At 39.4% G+C, this 14,159-nt stretch overlaps 1 protein-coding gene across 1 annotated transcript in view; it reads left to right on the forward strand.

Annotated features, from left to right (window-relative positions):
* The window catches only part of CCDC149 (coiled-coil domain containing 149), a 258,788-nt gene that overhangs the window by 123,771 nt on the left and 120,858 nt on the right, over nucleotides 1-14,159 (forward strand). The window contains 1 exon segment of the mRNA XM_053704090.1: nucleotides 2,972-3,144. Within this exon segment, the coding sequence (XP_053560065.1) occupies nucleotides 2,972-3,144 (173 nt within the window).

Here is a 14,159-nt window from a genome sequence, read left to right on the forward strand (position 1 = left end):
TTCAATGGGCGGAGACTCACTCCTGCCACTTGTCTGCAATCCACATCCCAGGAGTGGAAAATTGGGAAGCGGATTTTCTGAGTCGTCAGACATTTCATCCGGGGGAGTGGGAACTCCATCCGGAAATCTTTGCCCAAATTACTCAGTTGTGGGGCATTCCAGACATGGATCTGATGGCCTCTCGTCAGAACTTCAAGGTTCCTTGCTACGGGTCCAGATCCAGGGATCCCAAGGCGACTCTAGTAGATGCACTAGTAGCACCTTGGACCTTCAAACTAGCTTATGTATTCCCACCGTTTCCTCTCATCCCCAGGCTGGTAGCCAGGATCAATCAGGAGAGGGCATCGGTGATCTTGATATCTCCTGCGTGGCCACGCAGGACTTGGTATGCAGACCTGGTGAATATGTCATCGGCTCCACCATGGAAGCTACCTTTGAGACAGGACCTTCTTGTTCAAGGTCCGTTTGAACATCCGAATCTGGTCTCACTCCAACTGACTGCTTGGAGATTGAACGCTTGATTTGATCAAAGCGAGGGTTCTCAGATTATGTCATTGATACTCTTGTTCAGGCCAGAAAGCCTGTAACTAGAAAAATCTACCATAAAATATGGAAAAAATATATCTGTTGGTGTGAATCTAAAGGATTCCCTTGGGACAAGATAAAAATTCCTAAGATTCTATCCTTTCTTCAAGAAGGTTTGGAGAAAGGATTATCTGCAAGTTCTTTGAAGGGACAGATTTCTGCTTTGTCTGTGTTACTTCACAAAAAACTGGCAGCTGTGCCAGATGTTCAAGCCTTTGTTCAGGCTCTGGTTAGAATCAAGCCTGTTTACAAACCTTTGACTCCTCCTTGGAGTCTCAATTTAGTTCTTTCAGTTCTTCAGGGGGTTCCGTTTGAACCCTTACATTCCGTTGATATTAAGTTATTATCTTGGAAAGTTTTGTTTTTGGTTGCAATTTCTTCTGCTAGAAGAGTTTCAGAGTTATCTGCTCTGCAGTGTTCTCCTCCTTATCTGGTGTTCCATGCAGATAAGGTGGTTTTGCGTACTAAACCTGGTTTTCTTCCGAAAGTTGTTTCTAACAAAAACATTAACCAGGAGATAGTCGTGCCTTCTTTGTGTCCGAATCCAGTTTCAAAGAAGGAACGTTTGTTGCACAATTTGGATGTAGTTCGTGCTCTAAAATTCTATTTAGATGCTACAAAGGATTTTAGACTAACATCTTCCTTGTTTGTTGTTTATTCTGGTAAAAGGAGAGGTCAAAAAGCAACTTCTACCTCTCTCTCTTTTTGGCTTAAAAGCATCATCAGATTGGCTTACGAGACTGCCGGACGGCAGCCTCCTGAAAGAATCACAGCTCATTCCACTAGGGCCGTGGCTTCCACATGGGCCTTCAAGAACGAGGCTTCTGTTGATCAGATATGTAAGGCAGCGACTTGGTCTTCACTGCACACTTTTACTAAATTTTACAAATTTGATACTTTTGCTTCTTCTGAGGCTATTTTTGGGAGAAAGGTTTTGCATGCCGTGGTGCCTTCCATCTAGGTGACCTGATTTGCTCCCTCCCTTCATCCGTGTCCTAAAGCTTTGGTATTGGTTCCCACAAGTAAGGATGACGCCGTGGACCGGACACACCTATGTTGGAGAAAACAGAATTTATGTTTACCTGATAAATTACTTTCTCCAACGGTGTGTCCGGTCCACGGCCCGCCCTGGTTTTTTAATCAGGTCTGATAATTTATTTTCTTTAACTACAGTCACCACGGTATCATATGATTTCTCCTATGCAAATATTCCTCCTTTACGTCGGTCGAATGACTGGGGAAGGCGGAGCCTAGGAGGGATCATGTGACCAGCTTTGCTGGGCTCTTTGCCATTTCCTGTTGGGGAAGAGAATATCCCACAAGTAAGGATGACGCCGTGGACCGGACACACCGTTGGAGAAAGTAATTTATCAGGTAAACATAAATTCTGTTTTTATGCAGATGTAGAAATCTTAGATAAAATGCCTCCTTGCATAAAGGGGCAGTAAACTGGAATGTAATTAAAATATATATATATTAATTTAAAAAAAACTAATATCTGCCAAAAGGGCACCTACCATTTGTGTTTTGAGGAGGAAACATTTCTACATGGCTTTAGATATAGAATTTCTATAGAATTGTCAAATAATCATAAATACACTGTTGCATATTGCTACAAAAAGTGTTTTTATGAACCCCTGGCCCCACCATACAACTACTACCACACTGAAGTTACAATCCGAAATTGCACAAAGAAATACAAAACATTTACTAATTAAGTCCTACCTCCTCTGCAAATGAAAGTGATCTGCCGTCTGACTCAGGCACACACTGTACAAACTGAAGTGTCAAGTCTGTCTCACACTGTGCATAGTGGTTTAATGCACACTCAGAAATCCTCTCAAATACTAATGCTTTACTCCTTGTAATAGCATTTCCCACGCTCAATAGCACTCTGCTGTAGTACCCTCTGGTGGCTGCCAAAATTAAAAAAAAATAACATTTTTTTTTTTTTTAATAATAATAGTTGTTCTTGCCTCATGGGGTCCCCTGGCCCATTGGGCCCCTGCCAGGAGTCACCCCTGTCACCCCCTGATGGCGGCCCTGCTTGTTCAGTAGTGATTTGGCATCATACGTATATGGGAACTGTAGTCCTACATTTCTTTTTATAACGTGATGAGTCCACAAGATCATTACATGTTTTGTGTATGTATTAATAGCTGCTGCCTGTCCCACTTAGTAACCTGCTCATGTATTGCTCTTTTGTCTGTTGCCCAATAAAATCCTTGTAAACTGAAATAATTATTTAAAGAGAGATAAAAGTGCAAAAAAGAAAATGATCGAATATGATTATTTTTATTATAACACTACTGTTTGTATATAACATTGTGTTTTAAGGATATGTATGTGCAAGTTTTATTTGCCTTTCCTATCCCTTTAATCTCAGATTGAAACTCTCGAGCATGACCTGCAGTCAGCTTTGGATGAACTTCAAGATGTAAAGCAAGAGCGCTCATTTTATCAAGACAAAACTGGACGGCTCAATGAAGAACTAAACCACGTTTTAGGGGGTCATGAAAACCGTATCATAGACATTGATGCTTTGTGCATGGAGAACAGGTGGGTGGTAACATTAGTTCGCATTTCACTGAGAATTTTGAGTATCCATTCAGTCTTACTAATTGCCAATTGCACTAAAATGACCATGATGCTAGGCGGGCTTGTGTTTATTATGGTGTGCGGAGACAGCCAGACAGAGCTAAAAACTCAAGGCTATATACATATTGGCGTCCATATGTTTTATTAACTAAACATATGCTTGTAGGAGAGCTGTGATAGTGAATGGACTATAAAATTGCAAATCACTCTTTATTTTTGTATAAGACGTGCTTTCCATTTTAATTACATAATTATCTTCTTTGCAGTCAAATGACAGAGTTTTAAAAAAAAAATATTACTACTTGTATCTATTACATTTCAGAAACAGTGTTTCAAAAAATAGATTGTAAAAAGATGGCTATTTAAAAACTATAGAACACATAAAAATGAACCTATTATTCCTGCTTTTAGTATGTGTATTGCTCTTGTTTTACTATTCACAGCTGTAGCAACTCTTACTTAAAGACCACAGCTTACATGTAGTGCAGCAGACGCATCATCAGGTTGCATTTTGTACAAAGGCTACAAGGCCACAAACTTTATAAAGCAGTGTGTTTGATTTGTAGTAAACTGTGGGGTGAGGCTACTTTCAATATACTAATCCAATTGGTTTACTTATTGCTATCTAATGCTCTAATCTTGTATGTCCCGCTATATCTCGTTACTTCGTGGGGCACCGCAGCTGTGCTGTACATATCTCACCTTGCATGCAGTAGTGATGCATCAGCCATGCTCTACCTAGGGCATATTTTCATTTGTCACTAGGAACATATATTACTGCTTTGCGCAATTATTTATAGCAATTCTGTATAATCAATCAGACCAGTATCTATCGACTTTATAAGCTGTGAAATTCTCGCGCAGTCTTGTTCCTGTAAGTAAGCGTGATCATCTTGAGAAAGGGGCAGTTGCCTCAATATCACTGCGTCATGTTGCTGTGCTATATGTCTTGCCTTTTTATGTTTTTTTAATCAGTAAATAAAGAACTTTTGGTGAAGACATTGGTGTGCACTCCCCTTACATTTGCTCGAAGGTCACTATTATAGTTAGGAAATTTGGTTATGGACCTGGGGCAGCATTCTCTGGCATCCAAATGATTTAATGTGAGGTTTTCCTTCTAAAAGAAATATTGCTTTTAACAATCCTGCATTGGCAGCGGCCCTGCAGCCTTATTGCAATCACAGGTTCAGTTGGGCTAAAGTGTTTTGGGAGCCACAATATTTCTGTTGTGGAAAGTGAAAATGGCTCCTTTTGTAAGTTCCATTAGAACAATGTCAAAGGGTAAATCCACCATAGCTCCTTGGCCTTAAAGGGACACTGAACCCAATTTTTTTCTATTGTGATTCAGATAGAGCATGCAATTTTAAGCAACTTTCTAATTTACTCTTATTATCAAATTATTTTCATTCTCTTGGTATCTTTATTTGAAATGCAAGAATGTAAGTTTAGATGCCGGCCCATTTTTGGTGAACACACTGTGTTGTTCTTGCTGATTGGTGGGTAAATTCACCTACCAATAAACAAGTGCTTTCCATGGTTCTGAACCAAAAAATAGCTTAGATGCCTTTTTCAAATAAAGAAAGCAAGAGAACGAAGAAAAATTGATAATAGGAGCAAATTAGAAAGTTGTTTAAAATTGCATGCTCTATCTGAATCACAAAAGAAAAAAATTGGGTTCAGTGTCCCTTTAAGTGGGACAAACCTGGTATAAATATAATTTGATATGTGAGAATAATTTTGCAGTGAACAATCTGGTTATCTAATGAGCACGTTATGTATATTTTATTTTTACAATTTTAATGAATTTTATGTCCCTTTAAAGGGATATCAAGTACAAAAAGAAAATACACTTATATGTTAGATTATTTTATTATTGCAATGAGATGAATCACTTGGTTAAATAAAGTGAGCTTCAGAGCAGCAGTTACCATTATCTATAGGAATGGACAAAAATTAGTATCAGATAGCATGCGATTTTCAAACAACTTTCCACTTTATTTCAATTATCTAATTTGTTTCATTCTCTTTGCATCCTTTGTTGAAAAGAATACCTAGGTAGACTCAGAAGCTGCTGATTGGTGGCTTCACACATATTCCTCTTGTCATTGCTTTCAGCTAGTTCTCAGTAGTGCATTGCTGCTCCTTCAACAAAGGATACCAAGTGAATAAAGCCAATTAGATAATAAAAGTAAACTGGAAAGTTTTTTTTTTTTTTTTTTTTTTATTAAATTCTTATGCCGAATTTATAAGGAGGTAATATAGGGGGCTTCCTCGTTTTGTTCGCCTTTCTAAATAAAAAGGGGAAGAACGTAGCTCATTTACTATTAAATGAGATTGGTTTAGAATATGGAGTATTCATTAAAGGGATAGGAATAGTCAAAATTACATGCTCTAGCTGAATCTTGCAAGTTTAATTTTAAGACAGTTTTAAATTCACTTCTATTTCCAAATGGGCTTTGTTCTTTTTGTATCCCTTGTTGAAAAAGAATACGCACATTTCCTACACTAGTTGGAGCTAGCTGCTGATTGGTGCCTGCACACATTTTGTCTTTTGTGATTGGCTAACTAGATGTGTTCAACTAGCTGCCAGTAGTGCAATGCTGTTTCTTCAAGAAAGGATAAGAAGATAATGAATCAAATTTGATAATTGAAGTAAATTCTTGTTTAAAATGTGAATTTTCTATCCAAATCATGAAAGACAATTTGGGGGTTTCCTGTCCCTCTAAATTTTATATATATATATATATATATATATATATATATATATATATATATATATATATATATATATATATATATATATATATATATATATAAAAAATCCCAGCAAATCCCATACCCTAGAGCTGTACACCGATTATCATAAGCTACCGTTTCAAATGTCTTCTCTTCATATACAGGGAGTGCAGAATTATTAGGCAAATGAGTATTTTGACCACATTATCCTCTTTATGCATGTTGTCTTACTCCAAGCTGTATAGGCTCGAAAGCCTACTACCAATTAAGCATATTAGGTGATGTGCATCTCTGTAATGAGAAGGGGTGTGGTCTAATGACATCAACACCCTATATCAGGTGTGCATAATTATTAGGCAACTTCCTTTCCTTTGGCAAAATGGGTCAAAAGAAGGACTTGACAGGCTCAGAAAAGTAAAAAATAGTGAGATATCTTGCAGAGGGATGCAGCACTCTTAAAATTGCAAAGCTTCTGAAGCGTGATCATCGAACAATCAAGCGTTTCATTCAAAATAGTCAACAGGGTCGCAAGAAGCGTGTGGAAAAACCAAGGCGCAAAATAACTGCCCATGAACTGAGAAAAGTCAAGCGTGCAACTGCCAAGATGGCACTTGCCACCAGTTTGGCCATATTTCAGAGCTGCAACATCACTGGAGTGCCCAAAAGCACAAGGTGTGCAATACTCAGAGACATGGCCAAGGTAAGAAAGGCTGAAAGACGACCACCACTGAACAAGACACACAAGCTGAAACGTCAAGACTGGGCCAAGAAATATCTCAAGACTGATTTTTCTAAGGTTTTATGGACTGATGAAATGAGAGTGAGTCTTGATGGGCCAGATGGATGGGCCCGTGGCTGGATTGGTAAAGGGCAGAGAGCTCCAGTCCGACTCAGACGCCAGGAAGGTGGAGGTGGAGTACTGGTTTGGGCTGGTATCATCAAAGATGAGCTTGTGGGGCCTTTTCGGGTTGAGGATGGAGTCAAGCTCAACTCCCAGTCCTACTGCCAGTTTCTGGAAGACACCTTCTTCAAGCAGTGGTACAGGAAGAAGTCTGCATCCTTCAAGAAAAACATGATTTTCATGCAGGACAATGCTCCATCACACGCGTCCAAGTACTCCACAGCGTGGCTGGCAAGAAAGGGTATAAAAGAAGAAAATCTAATGACATGGCCTCCTTGTTCACCTGATCTGAACCCCATTGAGAACCTGTGTTCCATCATCAAATGTGAGATTTACAAGGAGGGAAAACAGTACACCTCTCTGAACAGTGTCTGGGAGGCTGTGGTTGCTGCTGCACGCAATGTTGATGGTGAACAGATCAAAACACTGACAGAATCCATGGATGGCAGGCTTTTGAGTGTCCTTGCAAAGAAAGGTGGCTATATTGGTCACTGATTTGTTTTTGTTTTGTTTTTGAATGTCAGAAATGTATATTTGTGAATGTTGAGATGTTATATTGGTTTCACTGGTAAAAATAAATAATTGAAATGGGTATATATTTGTTTTTTGTTAAGTTGCCTAATAATTATGCACAGTAATAGTCACCTGCACACACAGATATCCCCCTAAAATAGCTAAAACTAAAAACTACTTCCAAAAATATTCAGCTTTGATATTAATGAGTTTTTTGGGTTCATTGAGAACATGGTTGTTCAATAATAAAATTAATCCTCAAAAATACAACTTGCCTAATAATTCTGCACTCCCTGTAGTGCTAATAAAAAGTTTATTTGCGTTGTATTGTTGTGAAAATAAGCAGAATTAATAGACCATAATAAAATTAAATATATAGAAAAAGTTAAAACTAATGTTGAAAAAAGCAGATGCATAGTTCCGCTAAAGCCATGAGGCCTCCTTTGTCGGTGTCATAGTAATTGTGATTTTTTTATGTTTAAAGGATACATTCACTAAGATCTGGGGGCTGATGGCGGACAACACTGTAAAGTAGCGTATACATATATTTTTATTTGATATAGTGTAAAAATATTAAAAAATGATGAAAGTCCTATTATTATTTTTTAGTCCGCATACAGTTGCGATTAGTAAGGAGCTTCAGTTTACCATCCCTTTAAGATAATTTGATTTTCAAAATCACAAGTACTAAATTAATCTGACAAAAATACATTTCCCATATGTTTTTATTATCCCATTAAAGGAAAAGTAAAGTTGCCTGCACCTTTATGCCGCAAAGCAAAATGCAGCTCAAAATAACTTTGAGTTTAATTCATGATTAAGTTTGAGTTTAATTCATTTTTTAGATATTATAGATTTATCACTTAAATGTACCTTTTAGTTTGCATCGCTATATCGCGTTCCTCCGCCTGCCTCAGATTTTTTTTTTTATTTTTTTTATTCTACGTACCCTGTAGAATAGAGTTGGTGCTGTTGAGCAAATTTCTTGCCTGTTATTCACAGTGGATTCTTTTTTTCTTGTGGTTAATGTTCGAAAGTGATTTTGCAATCAACTGAGAAAGTTTTAAGATTTTGCTTGTTGCTGCATACAATAACTAGCCTGTGATTAGGTTTTTGTTTGTGTAGCTTTTTAATTGTAGGAGCAGTTTCAGTTACTGTGGTGAACCTCTGGTGTGTGCCAATGTGTATCGTGGGCATAACATAGGAGTGTATCATTAACCGGCGCTATCTGACATGCAGATGTTAGAGTGACCTAATCTGTCGCTCAAGAGAGAGAAAATAACTTGTAATATGAGCGCAAAAAAAGAAACGCTGTTAATAGCGCTCAAGCAATGTTGATGCCCTTTAGCGCTAATATATTTGTGTTCCAATTGTAATCTAGCCCATAATATTTAAAATGTGTTTTTTTGGTCTTATGGGTGAAGTTTGATGTAAATGTTTTTTATTGTTTTTATACAAAATAATGTAGATTAAGCAATCATAGTTAAAGTTAAAAGATTATCAAATTCCACAACAATTATAAAATACTTAAGTCCAAAGGGAAGCTTTAAACAGCTGGATTTTAATTGAGGAATGTGCAATGAGGCCTGTTTGCATAACATACCTACAGAGAGCAGTAAGTGCAAAAGTAAGGCCTTAGGGATTTCATTTGTGTCTGTAGATTTCACCAAAATATCCATCTCTTGCAATCAGTGTCTTAAGACTTGAAAATGTTCTAATTATTTGTGGATGTAAATAGAGGATTAATTATATAAAACAGTGAGAGTTGTTCCAAGCAGTTTTTACATGTTGTGACCATATTAGATCAAGTAGACAAAGTTTGTGGAACGGTAATAAACATCATTCCAATAACATTTTAATTTGATTCACTTACAAAACTAAAGTGCAAATCCCTTTTTTATTATAATATTTTTAAAGTAACAAAAGTGTATAGTGAAAGCAAATGCAAAGTGTCCAACGTATGTTAATGGGTGAAGATACCTTACTTTTTACCATATACGGTGAAGTTGATTGCTGAGTTTTTCCTGATGGACCTAGCTACATCATTGGCCGCCCTCCAGATGAGTTTGTTCCCTTAATTGCGTATTCCACTGAACAGAATATAGAGGCACAACTAAAATGTGCATGAGTGTATTTCTGTTGTTCTTATTATCAGTTATTTGTAGAGCGTCAAAAGATTCCACAGCAATAAAACATGGGTCTAATAAGGTAACAATTATGGGAGACAAAGTGATAGAGCATGTTCTGAATAAAACCATTTTCTAGTATATTTTACTAGCAGAAATGGCTCTAGTAAAAGCTCTTACTGTTTCAGCATCATATGCACATATACGGGGTGTGTCCCTCATCCACACATTGTGCCTGCTCAGAGCTCTAGCAGTCACGTATCAAATCAGTGATGTCCCAGTGTGTGTTACACAGCCGTCTGCCAACAATATGAGCTGAATGCACAGAGCACATTTCAGTTGGGACTGTATGTCCCTTTGAAATAAGAGGGCTCCTTTAAGATACTCATTTTAAAGACATATTTTTCCTATTATTTACTGTATATTTTCAACAACCTTTGTATTTTTTATTTAAAAACGGGAGAAAATTAAATTGATTGCCGCCATTTTTACTGTATAGTGTGCCCAGTCAGTCACAAATTTGCCTGACACTACCTTAAAGGGACAGTCTAGTCAAAATTAAACATTTCTTCTTAAAACGGGGAGAGTCCACAGCTGCATTCATTACTTTTGGGAAATACAGAACCTGGCCACCTGGAGGAGGCAAAGACACCCCAGCCAAAGGCTTAAATACCTCCCCCACTTCCCTCATCCCCCAGTCATTCTTTGCCTTTTGTCACAGGAGGTTGGCACAGAAGTGTTAGAAGATTTCGGAATAGTCTCTTATGGGACGGGAGTTTTAAAGGGACACTGAACCCAAATTTTTTCTTTTGTAATTCAGAAAGAGCATGCAATTTTAAGCAACTTTCTAATTTACTCCTATTATAAATTTTTCTTCGTTCTCTTGCTATCATTATTTGAAAAAGAAGGCATCTAAGCTTTTTTTTTTGGTTTCAGTACTCTGGACAGCACTTTTTTATTGGTGGATGAATTTATCCACCAATCAGCAAGGACAACTCAGGTTGTTCACCACAAATGGGCCGGAAACTAAACTTACATTCTTGCATTTCAAATAAAGATACCAAGAGAATGAAGAAAATGTGATAATAGGAGTAAATTAGAAAGTTGCTTAAAATTTCATGCTCAATCTGAATCACGAAAGAAAATTTTTGGGTACAGTGTCCCTTTAAGTAGTCCTGTCGGCCTCCCAGTGAGAGCATGAATGAAAGTTAGAGTCTGGAGATGCAGGGAGAGTCTTTCTACGAAACCATCTCGACTCCATAAGTTTCGCTGCCTGCTTTCTTCACTCAAGTCCATGTCAGAAGGAATGCTACTATCTGTCACACTTGAAAAACTGTGTTACTGTTCCACGGCATAGATTCTAGTAAGACCGTTTCATTTTCCTTTCACTGTGGGAATATAATGTAATGATAGAACATTGGGCCTGTGGGTTGCACCTTGTGACCGGGCGTCAGGTTTTCGTTCTCCATTCCGTATTCTTGACCGAGTGTCGGTGGAAAGGGTCTGTTCTCTACTTGTCTGGGTCATAGGAGGTGGTGAGTGCCCCAGCCATTGGGGGTGTGAGGTGCCAGTTATTTTTGTCCATAATTTGTTCAGTCAAGTTATGGAGGATTCTGATTTTTCTGAGGAGGATTTCTCCGATTCAGAGTCTGTTACCTGCTTAGTTTGTATGGCCTGGGTAATCCAGCCCAATCAATTATGTTCCGTATGCCGTAATAGAGTGCTCTTTTCTCCCTCTGGGGAGAGATCCGAGACCGCTGAGCCGAGGATTCTGCGTCCTGTGAGCTGCGTTCCCTGGAATCTTCTGTTCCTACACAGGCAGTTGTCCCAAATACTGTTACCCCTTCTCCGGCCATATTTTTGGCATTGGCGCATTTTACATCTTCCGGAGGGCCAGCGAAGAAGACCTTATCCGTGTCCTCTTAACCTGGGGGTGCCAGGTGAGATGGGTCTTTCCTCTGGGGGAACGGTTCCCTCTGAGGCTTCTGGGGTACAGTCGTCGGAGTCAGGGCATTCAAATGCCCCGCCGGAGATGAGTTTTGCCTTTAGATTCAGACTGACACACCTGTGTGTACTGCTGAGACAGGTGTTGGAGGCTTTAGAGGATTTCAGTCTTGTGTTGCCAGCGGATCCTCCGTCTTCTGATTCAGATCGTGAACTGCGCTAGACGAGTGGAGGGATGTGGATCCTACTCCTGCTGGTCTTTTGTTTGTGTATCTAATCCCAGTTCTGAGCTCTTGAGGAATCGGTTCTCTGACAGGCTGGCCCTGTTAATGTTTCCATTCCTTTTTGGCGTTCACCTGCGGGTGCTGCCTTCTTTCTTTTGATCCGGTTAGGATGTGTTTCTTTTATTTCTGGAGTTTGAGACTGTTGTAGTCTTTTAGGAAACTTTTTTTCTTCCCTGGGAGTTTTATACTAGCAATCTTTTGGTCGCGATTGTTGTTGCTTCCGGCAGAAGTCACAACATTTTTTTTTTTTTTGTTAAGAGACAATGTTTAAGCCTCAGAGCTTATTTGTCTGTCATTTGTCTGTTTGTTTAGTCTAACCCTGCTAGAGTTTAGAACTTTCAGTTAGCCCTTGAACAGTTCAGTTGTACCCTGGTCAGCAGGCTGGTCCTGGTTGGGTACTAGTTCACTCTGTTCTTTGAGGTTCTATCAGACATTTTGTATCCTGACAACAGGCTGGTCCTGTTTGGGTACTAAGTTTGCTTACCTCTGGTTTCGAGGTTGCTTTTATTGTCTCTACAAGTTATAGGAGGCCCTTCTGTCCTAGATATCAGGCTGGTCCTACGTTATTTCATCTTGGTGGGGCGTCCGATGTTGATCGCTCTCGATACTAAGCTTACGTGATTTGCTGGGATTACGAATTCTGCTATGGCAGTATGTTTGTAGTTCCGGAGGTCCTTGGACAGGAGCTAGAGTGCTCCCTCCTGAGGGGGGAGGATCAGATGGCTGCATTGAGATCTCCAGTACCTGGTGTAAGGTGGCGATTATTCCCCCCCTATTGGTACTCCTTGTGGATTGGTTTGTCCGTTTTTCATATCTTTCGCTAGTGTTTCTTTCCTCTTCTTGAGAATTGCTATGCTTTTCGATTCTCCTTGCTCTTTTGGGTTAGGACTTTCGGTCATCTGGTTGCGGAGACTAGGTTCTTAGGGACCGTTTTTGTCCTTGCAGTATCCCCTTTATTGATCATATATCCTTGGGTATCTGGGGGATTGTTATGCAGTCTCTCTTACTGTCAGCCGATAGGAGTTTAAGGATGCTCGTTCATTCGTTAATTTCTGAGGGTTGATCCAGACTGGATCTTTAGAGACTGTCTTATTCTCTCAATCATGGAGTTCCGATCTCTTTTGGGTCCCTCCTTTGTCTTCGAACTTTGTGGGTGTTAGAGGCCTTTTGGGGCTGAGTGGACAGCCACTGGGATAATTCCTTTCCAGGTAACTTTGTGGTTGTTCCGCAAGATTTTTGGTCTTGATCCGGCACCTGGTTTTGGGAGTCCGGCTCTTTAACCTAGTCCTTGTCTTTGACTTGGTTACTCTGTTTTCAAGATTTTAATAGTCTTGGATCTGTCTGAATCATTTCAGCACCATTTTTATTTTCATATTGCATAACTTCATCATAAAACAAGTGACTTTCTTACCACAGCAGCATTTATTACCCCTGCATCACCTCACCACTAACATCTCCTGTCTTCTGCCATCCACATTTACCCTCTAAACACACCTCACTCCTTCAGCACATAACTCTGCAATTTCTCAGTCACTCAGCTGCTTCCTTTTATGCTGTGCACAAAACTTCTCCTTCAGCACATCTAAATCAGCGGAGTTCAGTTAGTTATTAGTACTGCTCCATTCTGTGGCTCTGCTCACACTGATTATAGACTTTCCTTTTCACTGTGTACTATTGCTCCCTGATAATAAAGTAAGTCACCTAAGTGCACTTTACACAACCCAGTCACACACCGCATTTCCATGAGTAACCCTATAACGGCCAAACAGCTCAAATTATTCATCTCATTTTTCATTTTTATACTTTTCAGTGCGATTTCTGCACTTTGTAATAAACCTCATATCTCACCCTTAAATTACCATGCAGGTTTTTTTGTCAGCCCTATAGCCACAAACAGCATGATATTCCCTTGCCCTTGCCTTAGAGTAATATCTATACGTATTGACTCCCTGTCCCTATGGCCCTACTGACATCTACAAACCACTTGAGACTAGTGCTTAAACTCCTGACCCTGTATTTCCTGTTAGTTATACGCACACAAGAAACCTCAGATCAGACCTTATCGCCCTGCAGATCCACGGTCACATACCTACATTATGCATCAGATCAGATACCCTAGCCCTTCACCCCCTATGAAAACCACATGACCCTGCACTAGGGTTGCCACTCGCCCCGGTATCACCGGGACAGCCCTGGTCTGAGACTGTATGTCCCGGAACTACCCTCAAATGCCCTGGGCTAAGCGCTCCCCTGGCGCAGTGAGCACAGATTTTTAAAAAGTGGCCAGGGGAGCTCTTTATGGGAATCACAAGCTAAAACTCTTCATAAACTTTATTTCAATAAAAGCCATTCGCTTATCAACCCAACACTGAACTAACTGCCTGTCTAGATTTTATGTTCGTTTGTCTGGACTTTTTAAATAAAGTTTTGAAAGGATTATCATAATATTAAAAAAAAAAAGAGCTGCCTCGA

Source organism: Bombina bombina, chromosome 2, assembly GCF_027579735.1.
Source record: "Bombina bombina isolate aBomBom1 chromosome 2, aBomBom1.pri, whole genome shotgun sequence".
Classification (NCBI taxonomy): domain Eukaryota; kingdom Metazoa; phylum Chordata; class Amphibia; order Anura; family Bombinatoridae; genus Bombina; species Bombina bombina.